The following is a 21719-nucleotide window of genomic DNA, read 5'->3' as shown; positions in this document are numbered from 1 at the left end:
AAAAATAGACGGTGTAAAAGAAGATGGCAGTTTTGGGAACTACAAATAGTTTGGTATGATTGGGGCTTGGATTGTCTGGTGGGATTTGGTGAGAGATGAAACCAGGGGCCAGATCTTGGAGGGACTTAAATATCATATTAAGGATTTGGGGCTTTATTTTAGCAGCAGGGAGAGGATTCTTGAAGGGTTTTGAGGAGGGCGTTACATGATCACTCTGGAAGGAATATAGAAGATCAGGTAGATGCAAGGAGACCAGTTCAGACTAGAGATGATGCAGCCTGAATTAAGGCGGTAGTGGTGGAAATAGACAGGGAGGATGGCTGGTGTTAAGGAGATGCATCTGGCAGGACTTGGTGACTGACTATGTGGGAGTTGAGGAGGAGGAAAAGGGAGAAATTCAGTGTAATTCCCAGGCTTCTGTTTTAGGCTACTGTGTGCTGGGTGGTGCCATTACAAGGATGGGGAATATAGGAAGAAGAGTAGTTTGGGAGGTGGGAGAGGAAAGAGAACTTGGTTATTTTAGACATAATGAATTCAATAAAGTCCTATGGAATATCCAAATGTATTTATTTATTTAGCAGTTAATCGTGTCCTGGTGTGGAATTCAGAAGGGAGGTCTGTGCTAGAGGTGTCACCATGCGGATGGCTAATCACTGATGCAAAGGAGATTATTCAGGCAGTGCTTTAGGGTAACAAGTGCAATAATTAACACGTTAGGTTTATTATGGAAATTGAACAAAGGATGTCAGTGTATCGTGTTAGGTGTTCTGAGCCCATTTCTTAGAAGGTAGAAACATTTTGGAGAGAGATTTTCCTTAAGTGGTACCTCTAGTTACTGCTAGTTACTTTGGGCATAATGTCTCTCTTACTTTTTTTTTTTTTTTTTTAACTAGGTTCTGCTCATGTCTATAGTTTGATTATGGTGACTTAAAAAATGCTAAAGTGTAAAAATGACTAAAGTTCCTAGATTCCAACAAGGGACATCAACTTCTGTGGTCAGTAGGTTCTTCCTGGTTTGAACTAACAGTATTACTTTTTAGTCTTATTTGGATAAATCTATAATGTGACTTAATCTTATACTTGAAGCAGCACTTTATGTCATGAGCTTTTAAAGTTAGGGAAAAGTCTGGTGTAAAATAGTAGCAAGTGGCGCTGTAAATACAGTAGCGAGAGGAACTTTCCTTTGGGGTGAGGAAAGTTGTTGATTCATTTCCATGGTAGTAGCTGCTAAGCAGTCCCGGGCAGCTTAGAATTTAAATACACTGGGGCACTAGTCAAAGCACTAACATCGGGTTGTAGAGTATATTATTTTATTCCTTTTGAGAGAGATTAAAACAAATTTCTTAACCCCATGCTGTGAATATTAATTTTTTCATGATTTATGTAGTTTGTTTATCGATGGACACTTTTACAACAGGATTTATGAAGCCGGATCCGAGAACAACAGGGCAGTTGTGGCAGTAGAAACTCACACGATACACAAAATTGAAGAAGGGATTGGTAAGTCTTTTTGTTGTTCTAGTACTTTTTTTTTTTGGCCATACCTCAAGGTATGCGGAACCCGTGCCCCCTGCAGTGGAGGTGGGGAGTCTTAACCACTGGACCACCAGGGAAACCCTGTTCTAGTACTTTCGACCTTAGGTTCCTTGGTTGAGACTTCTTGCCTTTTGTGCCTTATTTTTCCCCCCTACCCAGTGTGCCCTACCAGTGCTGTAGCCATCAATTTGATGATGGCACATCTAGAGACACCGCTGCCTAAGATGCTAGGGCTGTCCGTTGATGTTTAATGTGAATTTGCTAGGGTTGCTGAAAAGATTTTTCATCAATAGAAATCCCTCAAAGAAATTGGAGCCTCAAGGTTGATCTCTGTCATTAGGGAAGTTGCTGATGAGGTGTTGATTGGAAGGCAGTCAGTGGAAAGAAACTGAAGTTAGACAAACCTGAGTTTGAATCCCACATTCTCACTTCTTAGCTGTGTGTCCTTGGGAAAGTCCCTTCACCTTTCTGAGTCCTACACAGGGACATAGGAAACAATCACTGCCTCACAGGATTGTTTTAAGAACTAAAAAAGATTAAGCCTATAAAAGCACACAGCACAGCGTCTGGCACATAGTGGGAGCTTGGTAAGAGAGCTGTTATGCCAAACTTCTTCCAGAAGATTCCTAAACAGTACCAACCAGTGTGAACTGTTAGCCCCTCAGAGGAACCAGGAGACTAGAGATTCTGAATTAAGCTTTGGGGAAGAGTGTTTGATAAATAAATGATATTTTTTCCATTTTCAAGATGCAAGCACTATAGAAGCAAATGAGGATATGGAAATTGCTTACCCCATAACTTGTGGGGAGAGCAAAGCCATTCTCCTTTGGAAGAAGTTTGTATGCCCAGGAATAAATGTAAAGTGTGTCAAGGTAATTGTCTTCTCTCCTTGCTGGGGCCTATTTTGGGTCTCCTTGTTTTCAAAGGGTATGGTTTTAGTGCTCCTTCTCTCTCTTCCACCGTGTCAATGTTTTTAATTTTGTGGTGTCCCTTTGTATCACAGTAAAAAAAAAAAAAAAAAAATAGGGACTTTGGAGTGAAATTGACCTGGATTCAAGTCCCACCAGAATATAAGTCCTTTGAGAGCTGAGAATTTGTCTATCTTGTTCACCATTGTATCCCCAGTACCTAGAATAGGGCTTGTCATATTTATCAGTAAATATTTGTTGAATGAATGGAGTCCCATCTCTATCACTGACTAGCTAGGTGACCTTGATCAAGTTATTTAATATTTCAGAGCCTCATATGTTAAAATACAAATAATTATACACACATACGCACACAGTAAGGTTGCTAGAAGATGAAGTGAGATCATATATGTAAAATGCCTTACACTGGTGTGTAATTTGGTAGAGTTTATTAAAAATTATTACTGATAAAAATAAGTAATCTTCATGAGAGCACAATGTGGAAATAATTGCTTATTCTGTCTCCACTGGTAGCCACAGCTGACCCATAGATAGTAGTCACCATCAGTGGCATCATCCTAGAATCATTAAGAATTACAGAGCTTCGAGGCTTTGTAGTGCTGTTGGTTTCTACCATCCTTATTCTTTCTACCAGATCCTGAATCTTGTCATTAGGGCTGGATAGATTACTTCAGTTTAAATAGCCTTTGCAACATTGGACCCATCTGCTTGATTCAGGGCATAAATGGATTTTAGATCCTAATCAGTATATTAATCTCTGACCCTCCTCGTGTCTTCTGTAGCTTCGTACCAGGACAGGGCACTGTGTCCAGAGAAGGATCATCTTCTCTAGCACAATAGGGCGGGAGGATGGAGAATACAAGGCTATGACTAAAGATGTCATTTGGGTATTTTTTGTACATAACAAGTAGAGTTATGTCTTTCTTTCCCTCTTGGCCTGCCTAAATTAACATTGGATTATTTTGGACTTTACTTTTTACATTAGTTCAATGATCAGTTGATCAGCCCCAAGCATTTTGTTCATCTGGCTGGCAAGTCCACCCTGAAGGACTGGAAGAGAGCTATTCGTCTGGGTGGAATCATGCTCAGGTGAGCTCTAATAGCAAGTTCATACCTTTCAACTGACTGTGGGGCACTTAATCATGGTGGAATCCAGAGAATCCAGTCTTCTTAATTTGAATTTTTATTCTGCCTGAAGGATTGGCTTAAACAATCCATGTATTATTTGACCTTCATCAACTTGTTCTTAAAATCCCTGTGAGAGAAGAAAAATTGAATTAAATTGACTCTTCCCAGCATCTAGGACAAATTCTTCTGATGTCAGAATGTTGGGCAAGATCTTCTCTGGGAAGGGAAGCTCAGGAGTAGATGACAGTCCAGCTTGAGATCACTCAGCATAGGCAGAGCTAAGCCTGGTGCTAAGAAAGCTTGACAACGACGGAGATGTGGGCTGATGGACAAATCCTGGGATAATCTGGTAGAGTAGAAGGGTGCTGTTCGTAAGTAACAATTATGCACAGCGAATGCAATCCTTACCGTCATTGTACCATAGAAATAAACTTTATTTGTTTTGTTTTTAAATATTTATTTATTTAAGCTGCGCCCGGTCTTAGTTGCGGCATGCAGACTCTTAGTTGCGGCATGCAGACTCTTAGTTGCGGCGTGCATATGGGATCTAGTTCCCAAATCAGGGATCGAACCCGGGCCCCCTGCATTGGCAGCGTGGAGTCTTACCCACTGCACCACCAGGGAAGTCCCAGAAATAAACTTTAGAATGTACAGTATCCCCACTCCCATCTCTTTATGCAGCAAGTTTATCATTGTAATCCACCCCACTCCTTGGTGAAATTAACATTAGTTGGTATTTCTTGAGCACTCAACTATTGATAGAAAATTTTAAAATGTGGTTAAGAATTAAAAGTTCCCCGCAGAACATGTATCAAGAGCCTTAAAAACCTCTTACCTTTTGTCTTTAATTTTTTTAAGGAATCTGTCTTAAGAGAAATCTATAGTGCTTATAGAGATTCAAGTATAAAAGTGTTCATTGCAACATAATTTATGATGGTGAAAATTACAGTCTGCTTTAATATACAATCAAGGTGTATCTAAAGTAAATTATGGCTCATCTAAATATATATGAGTTTATACTATGGGATATTATGAGGTCATTAAAATATTTCTAAAGAGTTTTTACATGGAAAATGCTTATGATGTAAGGAAGAAAACAAAATGTAATATCAATTAATTTAGTTGTTTTAAAAAACACACATATATAAGTAAATTTAGTAGAAGAAAATATGCTGAAATGTTGATATTATCTCTGTGTTGGATATTTTTTTAAAGAGCAGCTGTTTTCTTTATAGTTTTCTGTACTTTCCACAGAAAATGTTTTTTTCTTTATGTATGATTTTTATAGTCAGAGACATAATTAAAAAAAAATTCATTCCAGATGATTTGTATGCATTAATCAGTAGTTGAACGAAATTGGGGGTGAATACCTTTAACTTTCTTTTTTTTTTTGTTCTTGGCTTGTTTTATTTGCCCAGAAAAACAAGTGTATGCCAACTTTCCCCAAATGTAAAAGACTCAGAGTGTCTAAAAAATCTTTAGTGAAAGCCAAGTAACATTATAACATAGAGTTTACTGTAATTAAAATACCTCATGGCTTTGCTCATGGCCTATAATAACGTCTTGTGAATCTAGTTATAAGGACATTTTATAGTGGGGGTTTAGTATAATCAACTTTGCTCTGTATTTATAGGAGAGTTATCTCTTCTTTTTTTTTTAAAGGAAAGAAATGTGCTGAAGTTTTATGTCTCCAGAAGTGGCAACAGATCTTGCTGGTCTACAAGTACTAATACATCAGAATCTAATCACAAAATTCTAATCCCTCTGTGGCATTTCTCATTTGTGCTGGGATATGAGTTAGTCTTTTCCCCTTTTGGGCTTCGTTTCAATGAGATTCTATGGGGAAATTTAGCTATTGTCAGGAGTATATGTCTAAAACTTTGTGATAACGGGAAATAAAAGAGAGTACTCATAATGAGTAGGCTAAGGAGGGAAGAGGAGTACTTGTAAATGTGGGCAGGACCAATGAACATTTTATAGCCCCAATTAGAATTTCTGCAACCTAATGACTTTTAAATTATTTAATTATTTATTTGTTTATGGCTGTGTTGGGTCTTCGTTTCTGTGCTAGGGCTTATCTCTAGTTGCGGCAAGTGGGGGCCATTCTTCATCGCGGTGCGCGGGCCTCTCATTATCGTGGTCTCTCTTGTTGCGGAGCACAGGCTCCAGACGCGCAGGCTCAGTAATTGTGGCTCACGGGCCTAGTCGCTCCGCGGCATGTGGGATCTTCCCAGACCAGGGCTTGAACCCGTGTCCTCTGCATTGGCAGGCAGATTCTCAACCACTGCGCCATCAGGGAAGCCCCTAATGACTTTTAATACTATTAGGTTTCATTAACATATAGAAGGGACTCAGCAACTTTGTCTCTATTTGTCCCTTCAAGATGAAGTGCAGGCTGAATTGGTACTTCTTGTCTCTCTTTGCACAGGAAAATGATGGACTCCGGACAGATTGATTTTTACCAACATGACAAGGTTTGCTCCAATACCTGCAGAAGCACCAAATTTGATCTTCTGATCAGCAGTGCAAGAGCTCCAGTGCCAGGACAGCAGACAAGTGTGGTGCAGACACCCACTTCGGCTGATGGTAGGGGGTAGGAAACCACCTGAAAACCCACTGTGTTTTTCAGTAGCACTTTTCCCCTCATTTCTCCTTTGTGTTTCTTTTTTCAGTTCTCGAGAGCGTTAATGTAAGGTATGGTAATCTTGGGTGGGAGTCCATGCTTTAGAAAGAACTCTCTTTGTTTTCTCCCAAATGATTCCTATTGGCCAGACCTCCTTCCTTGTTTCTTTATTACAGTGCATGGTAAACGTTAGAAAGGTGATCCATATAATGCTTATTTAACAGTCTCACTTTGGTGCCACTTGACATATCTTTGAAATCAGATTGTTTTAAAAATCCTTTGCTCTTCTAGTGGTCAAGGCAGGCGGGTGGATTAGAACGGAGAACGGTTTTCAGCTGTTGAACTGAGATGTATCAAAGACAGTGTGTCATTGGCTGGGCTGGACTCTGGAGACTGCTGTAAGGATCAAAGAGCTCTGTCTGTAAGGAATTCAGATAAGCAAGCTGAGGCTTCTTCACAAATGAGATAGGATGGGCACACACTTAACTTCAGTATTGTTGAGCTTGGGACAAGGGCTCTCTAGGAAAGATATAGCCATATGAGGTTATTATTAAGGATTTCATTCAGCTGGAGACTTAGCACAGCTAAAATTCTTAGATAGAATATGTCTAAACTACTTCCAGGAGGCTTATAAATATGCCTGACAGAGACACAAGAACGCTAAAGGATGTAAGGGAAGTATTGTGGTTTAAAAATGACTTCTCAAGGTTTCTTTTGGTCAGTCCTAATGTTCTGTGAGTAACCACTGGGTGAGTAGAAGCCAAATTTCTTGGAACCTAAGTTCCTTTCAGGAAAGTGTAAAATATCTAGCAGTTTGAATATTTGGTGGTGTGACACTTTCACTTGAAAAGTGAAAAATGCTGTGAAATTATCTACTTCCTTTTCATTATGCTGAAACTTCTTTACTTGATCATCCATAGTGATATTACTTGTTTGCTTGATTATTGATATCCTCCAGTGTGGAGAGTCCACACTTGTCTATATTTCTGTCTGGATCAGTTTGATTCTTCTCAATTCTTTTTGTTTAAAACCTTAATATAAAATTGATAGCAGTAGTTTTTTCCTCTGTGAATCTGCTATTCATGGATCTCGTATCTGATTTATTTTGGTCTCATTTCTCTTGCTTTCTCTTACATAGCCTGATAAATAAGTTACAGCAACTTCATGTATTCTAGATGGTTAGTATCAAACATGCTTGTAGTAGGGCTCTTGACTGTAATTTTCTTTTAAATTATTTCAAGTCCTCCTCATCCTCACCAAGTCTGGGGCCTGCAGCCTGGCAGTCGTGCCCACCTTCTGTCTCTTTCGAAAACATAACTGCTCAGAAAGCAGATTGCTCTTTTGTGATTTTGTAAGTTATCTTTCACTTTCTATTCAGAGTAAGAAGAAAGCATTTTCTTTTGCAAGGCAGGTTTTATTTAGGAAATCCAGTATTCATCGTGGATTACCTAGGATTCTAGTTTTTAATATAGGGACGTGCAGGCAAAAGGTTAGAAAGTTAAATAACAGGATCTCTTTGGCTGTCTGAGATAGAGGATAGTTGTGACTTTTTCATAAAATTCACAGGCCTTCCCTCTAATGGACTGCTTTTAGGTAGCATCACACAGATTGCCATCTCAGAAGAGAGCATGGAAGAGGCAGGGCTGGAATGGAACTCGGCTCTCACTGCTGCTGTCACCATGGCCACAGAGGAGGGCATGAAGAAAGACTCAGAGGAAATTTCAGGTACTTTCTATGGGGCTCAGATTTCTTGTAAGGTTTTGTGACTCTTATCACCATTATAATTATGGACACAGAAGGCCTCTTCATTACTTGTGCTGGTTTTTCTTATGCATATTAATACTAATTACAGCTGCAAACATCTTATTTTAATCCAAGCAATAGCCCTGTAAAGTCAGATTTTATGAAGAAATTGAGACTCAGAAAGGGTCAGCACCCTGCCTAAGACCAGTCACACAACTAGTAATTCAGCTGTTTAACTGAATTCATCTGTTTAACTCTGAAGTCCATGCTTTTTATCCTGTCACACTGACTCCAACTTTGGCACATTTGTTAGAAAAACCAAGCTGCAAGATGTTAGAAGAAAAAATTAGGTAGCAGGTGGTGTAGAGGATGGTGATTAACGATGATTCACTTAGAGGGGAGGAGAAGCTTCACATCATCCTTCATTCATTAATTTATTTAACAAATATTTATTGCTGCCTGTTTTTAGCTGGTACTGTTGCTAGATCTAGATAGATGAAAAGACATAGCTTCTGCCCTCAGGGAGCTTATAACCCCACCTATTCAACTGTTTTATTGTGTTTTTTGTTTTGTTTTTTTTTTTAAATATTTATTTATTTTGGCTGCGCCGGGTCTTAGTTACGGCACGTGGGATCTTCGTTGCGGCATGTGGACTTCTTAGTTGCAGCATGCGAACTCTTAGTTGCGGCATGCATGCGGGATCTAGTTCCCCGACCAGGATTAAACCCAGGCCCCCCTGCATTGGGAGCGTGGAGTCTTACCCACTGGACCACCAGGGAAGTCCCTTTATTTTGGTTTTTTAAGTATAGGATTAGAGGGAGTATATCTTTAACTTAATTTAATTTCTTTATTACTTAACATTTAAAATATTATGTATTATTTAATTTTAAATTAAATTATTTAAATAAATGCTTTAGTATTTATTAAATATTTCATTTAATATTTTTATTGGAGGAAGATACCCGTTCCCTGTAGCCAGAGGCATGACAAATTGAGGCAATTATCACAAGTCCCTATTTTGCTGCAGAGTTCAAATAATTAGATACCAACCCAGGGAGGCAGCTAGTGTTCCAAAGGCTTCTTTTCTTTTCCCAGAAATAGCCCAATAAGAAATCATTTTGAGGGGGGTTCCCTGGTGGCCTAGTGGTTAGGATTCTGGGCTTTCACTGCTGTGGCCCGGTTTCAATCCCTGGTCAGGGAACAGATCCTACAAGCTGTGCAGCATGGAAAAAAAAATCATTTTGAATCGAAATAATTTTGAATTTAACGTTGTAGAGATATGCCTAAGTATATGTAGCGTCCCTTGTTTACCCTCTGTCTTATCCCTCTTTTGCCAGAGGACACTTTGATGTTCTGGAAAGGAATAGCTGATGTAGGACTGATGGAAGAGGTTGTCTGCAATATACAGAAGGAAATAGAGGAGCTACTCAGGGGAGTTCAGCAGCGGCTTATCCAGGCTCCCTTCCAAGTCACAGGTAAACACACTAATCCTAACAATAGCAGTCATTGTAGGCAGATCATGTTAGCCTCATGAAACACTGAGGTATAGGTATTATTATCCTCATTTTACAGGTTAGGAAACTAAGGCTCATAAAAAGTTACTATCCAAAGTTCATAGCTAGGGTTTTTTTTTTTTTTGAATTGTAAAATTTTTTTTTTTATTGAGGTATAGTTGATTAACAATATTGTGTTAGTTTCAGGTGTACAGCGAAGTGATTCAGTTATATATATGTGTGTGTGTGTTTTTAAATTTCTTTCTATTTAATTTATTTTGTTTTTGGCTGCGTTGGGTCTTCGTTACTGTGTGCGGGCGTTCTCTAGCTGCGGCGAGTGGGGGCTACTCTTTGTTGCGGTGCGCGGGCTTCTCATTGTGGTGGCTTCTCTTGTTGCGGAGCACGGGCTCTAGGTGTGCGGGCTTCAGTAGTTGTGGCACGTGGGCTTCAGTAGTTGTGGCTCGCGGGCTCTAGAGCGCAGGCTCAGTAGGTGTGGCGCACGGGCTTAGTTGCTCTGCAGCATGTGGGATCTTCCCGGACCAGGGCTTGAACCCGTGTCCCCTGCATTGGCAGGCGGGTTCTTAACTACTGTGCCACCAGGGAAGCCCCTATGTGTGTGTATTTTTTCAAATTATTTTCCATTATAGGTTATTAGAAGATATTGAATATAGTTCCCTGTGCTATACAGTAGATCCTTGTTGCTTATGTATTTTATACATAGTAGTGTGTATCTGTTAATCCCATACTCCTAATTTATCCCTTCCTCACTTCCCCTTTGGTAACCATAAGTTTTTTTTCTATGTCTGTGAGTCTGTTTCTGTTTTGTAAATAAATTCATTTGTATTACTTTTTGCTTCCACATGTAAGTGTTATTTGTCTTTCTCTTACTTAGTATGTTATTCTCTAGGTCCATCCACCTTGCTGCAAATGGCAATATTTCATTCTGTTTTTATAGCTAAGAAATATTCCTTTGGATATATATACCACATCGTCTCTGTCCATTCATCTGTTGATGGACACTTAGGTTGCTTCCATGTCTTGGTTACTGTGAATTGTAAATTGCTGCTATGAACATTGGAGTGCGTGTATCTTTTCGAATTAGAGTTTTCATCTTTTCTGGATATATGCCCAGGAGTGGGATTACTGGATCATATATGGTAGCTCTATTTTTAGCATAACTAGGTTTTGAACTCAGGTCTGGCATTGCTTTTTCCACAGGTAATTTTTGCCTTGTAAATGGTGCCAGAAAGCAATCTCTTTCTCTCTCTCTCTCTCTCTCGATATAGATACAAAGTAGATATATAGAGTCTGAAAATTGGAGAAATCCACCTGGTTTTAGACAGTTCTCATATTCTGTTAGTTTAAGGCTTCCAGAACTATCGTCTGCATTCCAGGCAGAGGGAACAAAGATCTTGAAGTTACAATGAACTTGGTGGGTTCAAAGAATTAGAGAAGCACTGACGTGGCTCCAGAGGACTAATTAATGGAGAGAGTGGTAGGTGATGAGGTTGGACAGGAGCAGAGGGGACAGTTTAGATAAGCTTTCGTCAGAACTTTGGGTTTTATTTTAAGGTGATGGTAAGCCATCATAGTGATTTTGAGCAGGGGAGTGAAGTGATCAGATATATTTATATTTTTTTAATATAGTTTTTTTATTTTTATATCTTTAATGGAATCAAACTCATTAATATTTTCAAGATTATTTCTTCACTTGCTTGTAATTGAGGGAATTATCACGTTTGACAATTTCTAATGACCCCATGACAGTCTTAACTAATTTTTAAAATTTTTATTTTATTTATTTATTTATTTTTGGCTGCGTTGGGTCTTCGTTGTTGCGCGTGGGGTTTCTCTAGTTGCGGCAAGCAGGGGCTACTCTTCGTTGCAGTGTGTGGGCTTCTCATTGTGGTGGCTTCTCTTGTTGCAGAGCACAGGCTCTAGGTACACGGGCTTAGTTGCTCTGCAGCGTGTGGGATCTTCCCAGACCAGGGATCGAACCTGTGTCCCCTGCATTGGCAGGCAGATTCTTAACCACTGTACCACCAGGGAAGTCCCTCAGATTTATTTATATTTTTAAAAGATCACTGTGGTTGCTGTGGGGAGAATAGATTATATGGGGCAAGAGTAGAAACAAGAAGACCAGTTGGGAAACTCTTGAAGGAATTAGTCCAGGCAAGAGATGATGGTAGCGTGGATTAGAGTGGGTAGTGGTAGACCTGGGAAGAAGTGATCATATTGGGCTTATATTTTGAATGTGGAACTGACAAGTCTTGCTGATGGATTGGATGTAGGGTGAAAAAGAAAGAAATCCAGGATGACTCATATATTTTTGGTCTGAGCTGTGAGTGGTGGTAAAATTTCCTGAGATGAAGACCACTGGGAGAAGAAATCAGAATGGGTTTTTGACTTGTTTAATTGAGATGCTTATGAGGGCTTCAAATGGAGAAGCCATTTGGCTCAACAGAAGTATTAATCTGTAATGCAGGAAAGAGGTCTGGGCTGGAGATCTACATGTGGAAATTCTTAGCATGTCCATGATATTCAAAACCATGGAACTGGATGAGACAACTGTGGAAGAGAGTTGTAGGTGGAAAAGTGGTCTGAGTTAAGGAAGTAATGACCAGTTACTGACAGCTCTTTCAAGAAGTTTTGTTTAAAGGGGAACAGAGGGACTTCCCCTGGAGGTCCAGTGGTTAGGGCTCCATGCTTCCACTGCAGGGGGCACGGGTTCAATCCCTGGTCAGGGAACTAAGATCCTACAGGCCGCGCGGCGCGGCCAAAAAAATAAAAAAATAAAGGGGAACAGTGTTTTATATTTATAAGCAGCACAATAGGGAGTTGGTGGAACATTTCTGTTTTAACTGGACAGACATGTCTTTTGTTTTAAATAGATGCTGCTGTTCTCAACAATGTAGCACATACGTTTGGCCTAATGGACACAGTCAAGAAGGTTTTGGACAACAGAAGGAACCAAGTAGAGCAGGGAGAAGAGCAATTTCTCTATACTCTGACAGGTATGTATAACTTCTCTCTTTTCTTAGGCGATATTATACTAATATCCTTGAGTCTTGCCATTTCTTTGTTGACTTCTGTTGGGACTAGATTGGCTTGCTTCTTCTTTCTTTCCTTCCTTCCTCCCTTCCTCCCTCCTTCCGTCCCTTCCCTCCCTCCCTCCTTCCCTCTGTCCTTTCTTCCTTCTCTCTCTGTCTCTCTTTCTGTCTCTCTCTCTCTTTCTTTCTTTCAACTCACATAGTATCAGATTTGGCTTTTTCTTTGTACATAGTCCTAGGTGAGGTGGAGTGGTGGGAAGCAGAGGAAACACAAAGGAAAAGAAAAGAAAGCCAGCAACATGATCCTCCTTCTATATCTTTGGAGGATTAAGATGTCTGCTAGATCACTCCATTAGTCCAGTAATATAAGTGGCAGAAGAAGAAAATTGGCCTTTGTCTTTTTTACATTATTAATACTGAGTCTTTTGATATACATTTAGCACTTTCATTATTTCTGGTAATCAGAAATTATGAGCACATGGATAATTTAACTCTTTTTAATAAGTACTTTGTGCTGGTCTCCAAGGTAGGTTTTAGAAATAAAATGTTGAATAAGGTAGCCTCAGTCTCTTGAGGGCTTTCAAGGAACTCAAGGGAAAGCAGACTTAGAAATAAGTGCAAAAAGTAGTCAGTTTTGTAACAGAGGCATATAGCAGGTATAGTGGTGGAACAAAGGGAGTTATCATTTATACCCAGAAAAGAATCAAGAGAAGCTTTTGGAGGAGGTAAGGCAGTGAAAGATGCAAAACAAGTTGGAGGTACGGATTATCAGTCTTAAATGACGTAGAATATATTATAATAGTCGGTCATGAAGACAAGAGGCAAGAAAGATCATTTGGTAAGAGAAGAACAATTTAGGTTGTTTTAAACTTACTTTTATGCCCAGTTTATATTTTAAATTCGGTTTACCAGGTATTCTCAGAGATGCCCTTTTTCATTTGATCTTTCTAGGAATATTATAGGCTGTTTCCTTATTTTACAGATAACCCAGTAGAGGCACAGAGAGGATAAATGATTTGCCTGGGACCACATCACTCCTTGACAGTGAAGCCCAGAGTAGAACTCTGTCTTCTTATTCATAGTCCAATGCCGTCTTCCACCTTGAAACTTTACACCATCTGAAAAATGGTTTTTGTTAGAAATGTAGGCTTCTGGTCCCTTGTCCATATCATTTTAGTTATAACCACAGTATACATAAAGTTGTGTTTTCTGCTTTTTTCACTGTGACATATTAATATTTTTCCAAGTTGCTACCAGTATTTTACCTAGACATTCTTCTAGGGATGAATTTAAATTTTCAAAATTTTCTTCAGTAGCTTATTTTGTTGCAGTGAACTTGTATGAATATAACTTTTCTTCTTATGTTCTTTTAAACTACTTCACAATATCAATACCGTTTAAGCTTGAGGTTAAATGGTATTGATAATTTGTTTATGGAGTCTTGTGACCTATTGTCAAATTTCCAAGAAGATTATACCAATTTACATCACAAGTTTGAGCTCACCAACAATGGGCGTTGTTTTTTTATAATACACCCTGATTTAACTTTTTAAAAATTATAGATTTGGTATCTTGTTTAGGTTCACATTTCTTTGATTACTACTAAAGTTGGAAAAAATGCATTATCTTATAACCGTAAAAGGCAGTGTTTTAACATTTTTGAATGTGTTCTTTATCACTACCTACTCCTTTTATTCCAAACAAGGAGTTGACTTGCTCTGGGTGTTCCACAGTGAGCAAGGTGCTCTACAGGTGTAACTGGTTATTTATTGGATGCTTATCAGGTGCTAAGCAATAGAGAAGTTCTGGTGTAGAACCAGACTCACCAGTGGTCATCAAGGTTGGATTGGACCCTTGGGAGAGGGATAGTGATAGGTGTATTGGGGTCGAAAAGCCACCAAGTTGACTATCAGAAGACTTTTGTTTTGGCCCATGCTCTGTAACCGTAAGCAAGTTGCTTTATCTCTCTGGATCTATGTCAAAATGAATGTGTTAGAACTCTTAAGACCTCCTTCAGTTCTGTAATTCTTAGGGACTTCCTCTGTAACTTTCTGTAGACTTCTCTGGGGGCTAATGGTAGACTAAAGCCATCTGGGTCACCAGCAAGTGATCCTGCCTTGAAGGACAGTTTGGGAATCACTGCTTTTCAGAGTGGCCATTGTAGCTCCTTCGTGGGTCCATGGCAGTTGCAAAGGGATTATGCAGATATTATTTTCATCTGTAGACCCAGGCAGAGCATATATAAGCTGCTAGACCAACTGGAGACTTCTTCGGTTTGCATTTTGGTGACAAGTGACAAAATGCCACAGGAGCTTCTAGAGTTGAGCTGTAGTAGGATCACAGCACGAAAAGATTCTGAATTATTGACCTGCCTATAATCACACAATGACATGTAGTAACTGGAGGGATTTTAAAGACCATCCAGTCTAGTTTCTTCCTGAAAACAATGAAATGACTTGCCTGAGGCTACATAGTAGCAAAACCAGGGCAAGACCCCAGGTCTCCTCACTCCCAGTTTACTGTTCCCAAGATTATACTTCTCTCCACACAAAGTCTGTCTTTTTTCCATAGACTTGGAACGCCAGTTGGAAGAGCAGAAGAAGCAAGCTCAGGATCCCAGGCTGAAATCCCAGACGGTTCAAAATGTGGTATTGATGCCTGTGAGCACCCCTAAGCCTCCCAAAAGGCCCCGGCTCCAGCGGCCAGCCTCTACCACCGTCCTGAGCCCTTCTCCTCCTGTCCAGCAGCCTCAGTTCACAGTCATCTCACCCATCACCATCACCCCCGTGGGTCAGTCATTTTCCATGGGCAATATTCCAGTGGCCACCCTCAGCCAGGGCTCCAGTCCTGTGACTGTCCACACACTGCCTTCTGGCCCTCAGCTCTTCCGTTATGCCACAGTGGTCTCATCTGCCAAGAGCAGCTCACCAGACACAGTGACCATCCACCCTTCATCTAGCCTGGCACTGCTAAGCTCCACCGCCATGCAGGATGGGACTACCCTGGGCAACATGACCACCATGGTGAGCCCTGTGGAGTTGGTGGCCATGGAGTCTGGCCTGACCTCAGCCATCCAGGCTGTTGAAAGCACCTCAGAGGATGGGCAGACCATCATTGAGATTGACCCAGCCCCAGACCCAGAGGCTGAGGATGCTGAGGGCAAAGCAGTCATTTTGGAGACAGAACTGAGGACTGAGGAGAAAGTCATGGCTGAGATGGAAGAACACCAGCATCAAGTCCACAATGTGGAGATTGTGGTCTTAGAGGATTAAGTGGGGGTCTCGGGGCCAGGAGATATGTTTTGGTTTGGAATTTTAATTATTTGTTTATTTTTATCATTGTCCCACTCATTTCCACATAGGATCCTTTTTTTTAAAAAACAAAATCTTGTTGTTGTAACTGAACAGGTTGGGTCCCTTCCACCCCCTCATTGAAAAATGGACAAAACAAGCTGCCCTTCCGGAAGTTGAGAGTAGGTCACTCAATGTCCTAATCCTCTTACACCAAGAAAGTTATTTCTTTTAGGGGAGGCATCAAGATAACCAGAAACCCTATCCAGAAAGCCCTTTCCAGGCTAGTCTGTCTGTGTACACATGTGGTTTTGTTCTCATAAAGGTGCATTGACCAAACCAGGGAACACAAATCTGACCCTGGAAGGCAACCCACTCACACGTGGATGCAGAAGGAGACTTTATTTTGTATCCTGGAAGGGGCCCTCAGAGGCCAATGCAAAAGTCTGAAACAAAAGTAAGTTGCACTCTGCTTGGAGGGGAAGGTAGCGTACCAGCAGCAGCTTAAAAAGGGAAGTGCTTTGGCCAGGATGGGGCAAGGAAGTTATCTTACTTCCAGAAGTGCAACTGATGCCTCTTAATATCTCTGAGGGTTACTATCATGGGTGCCGTTTTGAGGCAAGGCCAGTGTTAAGAAGAAGGGTACATTTCCACCAAGCAAGTGGCGTCAGAGGCCTGTGGCTTGGCAGAAATAGAAATCCAGAGACGTCACAGCTGTGCTTTGGGGTTCAGGTTCACCTTGCCCCCCACTTTGTTAAAACACTTACCCTCCTAGTCCATTCATTTGCAAACTGTGTGATGTGTAAATTGCTGTGATTCTTGGACTGTGGCTGTTCTCGGGGTGGGGCTCCAAGGCCATCATTTTTATTGCATGACTCCAGGAGCAGGAGAGTTCCTCATCCAGACCAGCTGCCCTTTTTTGTGGGGCCCTTTTTTGGCTTTGGAACCAAAAGCAGCCACTCATTTGGTGCTTCCTCTGTTCTACCCTCCGTCCCTCAGTGGTTAATGGCGTCTGTCTCCTGGATCCCACGCTCTTCAGATTTTTGGCTGATTCAGAGAACAGTGACAGGTGCCTGCCTGCCTTCATCCCCTTTTAGATTCATATGTACCATTGATACCACAGATGTTTCTGTGAGATATTGAGCTCATAAAAAAACCTTAGATTTGGCAGGGAAGACTCAACACCCCACCCCATCCTGCGGCACCGAGTAGATGTCACCTCCTGAGCGAGCTGGACTCCCTGGGAAAGAAGCATTGTCTGCAACATTATATTATAGGAAATGTACCAGGAATGTAATAATAATATCTTTGGGGGGGGCGTTATTTTGTTTTCTCTTTTTTTTTTATGTTTTTGTATATTTAGAGATGGGCCCATTTTCCGTGCTGTGATTCCTTCTCTTTGACCATCTTCAGTGTCTGGGGCAAGAGCGGAGCCTGTTTTTTGTTTCTTTGATTGCATTGTTTACTGCACTAGGAAAAATATAGGGAAACTGCAGACAATTTAAAAGAAAAATAGGTCAAAAAAGAAAGCATACACTTCAGGAGTGGGAGAGTCTTTTTTTTTTTAATTAAATACAAAACTTTGACCTGTAGTTTCCTTTTTTTTTGAAGGCACCCACCTGAAGCTATGTTTCTTCCAACAGATGTTGGAAACCCTGTTGTTAAGCAAGTGAAAACTGCGTCCTGCCATCCCTCAGATAGCTGTGTATAGCTAGAGAAGCCCTCTAACTTGAAAGGGTCAATCTTAAAAGCCTTATGGGTGAGATTTCTGAACCCCATACAGTTGTGGTTTTCAGCTTTAAGATTGGGGTTTTATTTTTCTTTTCAAAATATTTAGTAGACATAGCAGTCAGTTTAGAACAAACCTTTGGCCCTTTATATATCTTTAGTGAGGGAAGTGGCTTTTATTTCTTGCTTCTTTAGGTTTTCTGTTGGTACATAAACAAAAACAAAATTTCTGCCTAAGCCTAAAACTGCTACTTGAACCTAGAAAGGCACATGTCACCCCTACTGCGGTTTTTAGGGACACTTTTATCTTTCCCAGAGACAAGAGGCTCAAATCAGGACAGAGGAGGAGCCCTGGAGAACACCTGCTCACTAGCTCAGGTTCCTTTCTTTCCTCCGTCAGAGCTGTTGGTAGTGTTTTAAAGTAGTGTGAGCGTCATGCTTCCAAAGTCAAGAGATCACCTCCTAAAGACAGAGCCTGTTTACTTTCACTATCTGAATATTCCAACTGGTGGAAATACATGAGCTTTGTTGTTTTCCTGGTCTTCCAGTAGCCTGTCATTATTGCTAGATGCTATGTACCCATTCTTGCGTGTGGGTTTCCTCACAGCCCTGGTCTAGATCTCAGACGGGGTGAGGCACATGCAAGCCACTGGTATGTACACAAGCAGTTGCAATGAATCATTCCTCAGGCTGAGTTGGCAGTAGCCATCTAATCTTTCTGTTCATTCATTAAATAAACATTTGTAAGTACCATCTATGTGCCAGGCTTTGTGCTAGGCACTGGCAGTACAGAGATGAAGGCTCAGTCCATGCACCCAAGGGATTCATTCTCCAGAGGTTGTCTGGAGTTAAGAACTATATTTCAATATAATAATTGGTTTCCTTTGTAATGCTATGTATTTTATTTCATGCATTGATAAACATTGTTCCGAGTGTTGGTCCGTAGGTTTCAGAAGGCTACCAAGGGTACAAAATGGTTAAGCCTTTCTCTAGTGAGATACTGAAACAAATCATCATATTGGGGTAAGTGCAGTGATAGAGCTATTGGCTGGGAGAAGAGGGAACAAGGGGTCAAGCATCTAACCCAGTTTGGAGGCAGGGGTCAGCAAATATGGGAGTACTTCCTGGAGAAGATACATACCTAACCTGATTTAGGAGAGACCATTTTTGGCTACTTTTTTTGCATTCCATTTTCAAGTAGTTGGACTTACTTATACAAGAGGGGAACAAAATCCTAAGTCTCTCGTTGCTTCTGTCTCCAGAGCTAGGCAGAGTCAGCAGCTCAGGCAGTCTCTTCTGAGAGCACCGCACTGGCGAAAGCCCAGTCATGTGTCAGTTTCTCTGAGCTTCCATCAGATGAATCCAGGGCAGGACTGGAGTTTAGCTGGTAGAAGGTAAATGTCCCAAACCTTCCTGTCATGTGGTTTCCCCAAAGGCCTCAGAGTCAACTGTTCAGCTGTGTTGCCTTGGCCATGTCCCTGTCTGACCCCCGCCTTCCTGTTCTCCTCCCCTTTTCAATTTCCAGGTTCCATCCCTGCCCCCCTCCCCAAATTAAAACAAAACAAAACTCCCTGGCATTCCGAAGTAAAAAAGGGACAATAGATTTGAATATTTAAGATTTAAAGCTACTTCATGTGAAGTTTCTTTCATGCTTCTGTCCATATTTGGGAAGGAGGACCAGAGTTAATCCAAATACCTTGGAAATTAATATTCAGTTTAGGTGGTCTGAGACACCCTTTAGTGGTGGCATTTTAATCCATTTCATGAAAGCATTAAAGGTAAGTCTGTATGGTGGGAAGTACTGGTAACACTTGATGATAAAGATAGTAAAATCAAGCATGAAATATGGAACTACTAGTTCATTGAGTTATAACTGGTCCACCACTATCAAGGAGGTAGCAAGGACAAAGAAAAGGTTGAATTCTCAGAATAGGTATGAGGTTGTGATTCACTTTGGGTAATACTCCTGAGGAAATAGTCCTCTCTGAGACAAAAAATCAGATTCTAGGCTAGCCCCTGCATTTTCAGTCAACTTAACCTAGTACAATTGATCACAGATGCCTCACACCTTGGATGCCTCCTCCCTGGGACATTCTTGTGTAGTCTGTAATGTACTACAATAACAACCAAGGTTGTTGCACTAAACAAGGGATCGGTTCTGCTAGATTGGAACTCTCTGCCCCTGGAATTTCTCTTCTTAGCCTTAATTCAGTCATTTCTAGGTTTCCTTCCCAATCCTGGAACACCTTTCTTAGTCCTGAGCTATGCAATTTCACTTCCCCTAGAAGGTTCTACTTTCCTTGAACATCCTTATCGTACTCCTGCTTCTCTAGCCCTTGCTTTGGGGAACCAAATGTGACTTAGTTCCCAAATTCTGCCATGTTAGTAACTCTACCTTTCTGCTATGCCAGTAACTCAACTCTTGAGACAATCATTTCTTCCCAAGGAACCCCCAAGACCCAAACCTCAGCATACATCCATAGACTGTAGTCTTCACTGCCTAGAACAGCCTTCTTAACTTCATCCATCACCTGAATTGAAGCACCTTTGAGATGTGCTTGTAAGTTCCCCAGAACACACAGATTCTAAAACCTATCTTTTACACCTGATTGATTCTCTACCTATGGTCCATGGCCCAGGCTAAGACATGCCTGTTTCCTGGATAAATTATTTCAGCCCAGTATGATTCCTACTACCTCTTCTGTTATTTCTTATGAGCCTCCCAACCTGACGACTCCTGGTGCTCTCTCAACCTAAAGTAGGCCACACCCTACTTTGAAATTGCCTCTGGGTTCTCCTCCTGCATCTATGGTTTCCAATTCTGTACCTTTACTAGTATTTGGCTTATAATATGGTATATATGGGTTGATTTCTCTAGTTTGAGAACAAGAGCGGACATTATTATTGGATCACATATAAAGGAAAATGTGAGGCTGGGTAATGACCCAGAAGGAAAGATGGGTTCCTCATTGGGCTTTGCAGGAGCTTCTGTAAGAGGTGGTGTGGGGGATGTTACCTGCATTTCAAAGCATAAGCGTTTTTTAAAAAATTAATTAATTTAGGCTGCACTGGGTCTTTGATGCGGCACGTGGGCTTCTCTAGTTGTGGTACGTGGGATCTTAGTTCCCCGACCAGGGGTCGAACCCGGGCCCCCTGCATTGGGAGAACGGAGTCTTAACCACTGGACCACCAGGGAAGTCCCCTCAAAGTATAAGTTTTTTTAAAAAAACTTCTCTGCTGTTTTCTCTAAAGAAATCTATGTATTGTAGAGCAAATTGGAAGCCCACAGCTCTGATTCAGCCTTAAGATTTACTTTGTTTGGCCCACATTTTAGTTTTAACTTTTTATTGAAGTATAAATGCATACAGGAAAGTGCACAGATCACTGTACAATTTGATAAACTGAACATACCCATGAAATCAGCTTTCAGATAAAGGGAAAAAAAAAAAAAGTCACCAGCACCTCACCCAGACAGGGTAACCTCTATCTAGCTCTCTAACATCATATCTTAGTTTTACCTATTTTGAACTCTTTAGGGACTGGCTTTTTTTCTCTCAACATTACATTGTAAGATTCACCCATAATGTTGTGTGAAGTGTAGTTGATTGCTTCCCATTGCTGTGTAGAGACTGTTATTATTTACTATGCCACAGCTGATCCATTCTAATAATGGGCACTTGGGTAGCTTCTGGTTTGGGGCTATTATAAATAATGCCTCTGAACATTTTTTTTTTTTTGGGCCACGCCGTGCAGCTTGCGGGATCTTAGTTCCCCGACCGGGGGTTGAACCTGGGCCCCCAGCAGTGAAAACACCAAACCCTAACCACTGGACCGCCAGGGAATGCCCACCTCTGAACATTCTTGTACATGTCTTTTGACAAACATATATATACATTATGCCTACGACAGTTCACATGAAAAATTCAAGATAAAGTTTTTCTTAAAACAAAAAAACCCCCACAAAGCCCAGAAGATCTGACAACACTGGGTCCACATTTCCTCACAGCAACACCTGACTGGAACTGAGGCCTGTCTTAGATGGGCCATGGCTTCTTCACGTACTGTCACTCCCTATTACAAACCCAGATCTACTTATTTTTGGTAGCTTATTTTTTTTCATTCAATAATCTCAAGCACACTCTTCCCCCCCAGATAACTGCAAAGCTTATTACCTCATTTCCTTCAAGTCTCTATCCACA

At 40.9% G+C, this 21719-nt stretch overlaps 1 protein-coding gene across 14 annotated transcripts in view; it reads left to right on the top strand.

The window, feature by feature from the left end:
• The window catches only part of GMEB1 (glucocorticoid modulatory element binding protein 1), a 29140-nt gene extending 11762 nt beyond the window's left edge, over window positions 1–17378 (top strand). For 11 of the 14 annotated variants that reach the window (XM_082348123.1, XM_082348122.1, XM_082348113.1 and 8 more), the window contains 8 exons: window positions 1388–1500; window positions 2284–2408; window positions 3451–3554; window positions 6022–6179; window positions 7810–7941; window positions 9297–9434; window positions 12344–12466; window positions 15074–17378. In XM_082348123.1, the coding sequence (XP_082204249.1) occupies window positions 1388–1500; window positions 2284–2408; window positions 3451–3554; window positions 6022–6179; window positions 7810–7941; window positions 9297–9434; window positions 12344–12466; window positions 15074–15774 (1594 nt within the window). In that variant the 3' untranslated portion in view covers window positions 15775–17378. Of the gene's footprint in view, window positions 1–893; window positions 996–1387; window positions 1501–2283; window positions 2409–3450; window positions 3555–6021; window positions 6180–7809; window positions 7942–9296; window positions 9435–12343; window positions 12467–15073 lie in introns of all 14 variants that reach the window. The other 3 variants (XM_082348114.1, XM_082348116.1, XM_082348117.1) reach the window with 2 other exon arrangements.
• The last annotated feature ends 4341 nt before the right edge of the window (window positions 17379–21719 follow it).

This window comes from Balaenoptera borealis, assembly GCF_965194805.1.
Source record: "Balaenoptera borealis genome assembly, chromosome: 1".
Lineage (NCBI taxonomy): Eukaryota > Metazoa > Chordata > Mammalia > Artiodactyla > Balaenopteridae > Balaenoptera > Balaenoptera borealis.
Note: the sequence above shows the minus strand (reverse complement) of the source record. Positions and strands in the feature narration are given on the sequence as shown.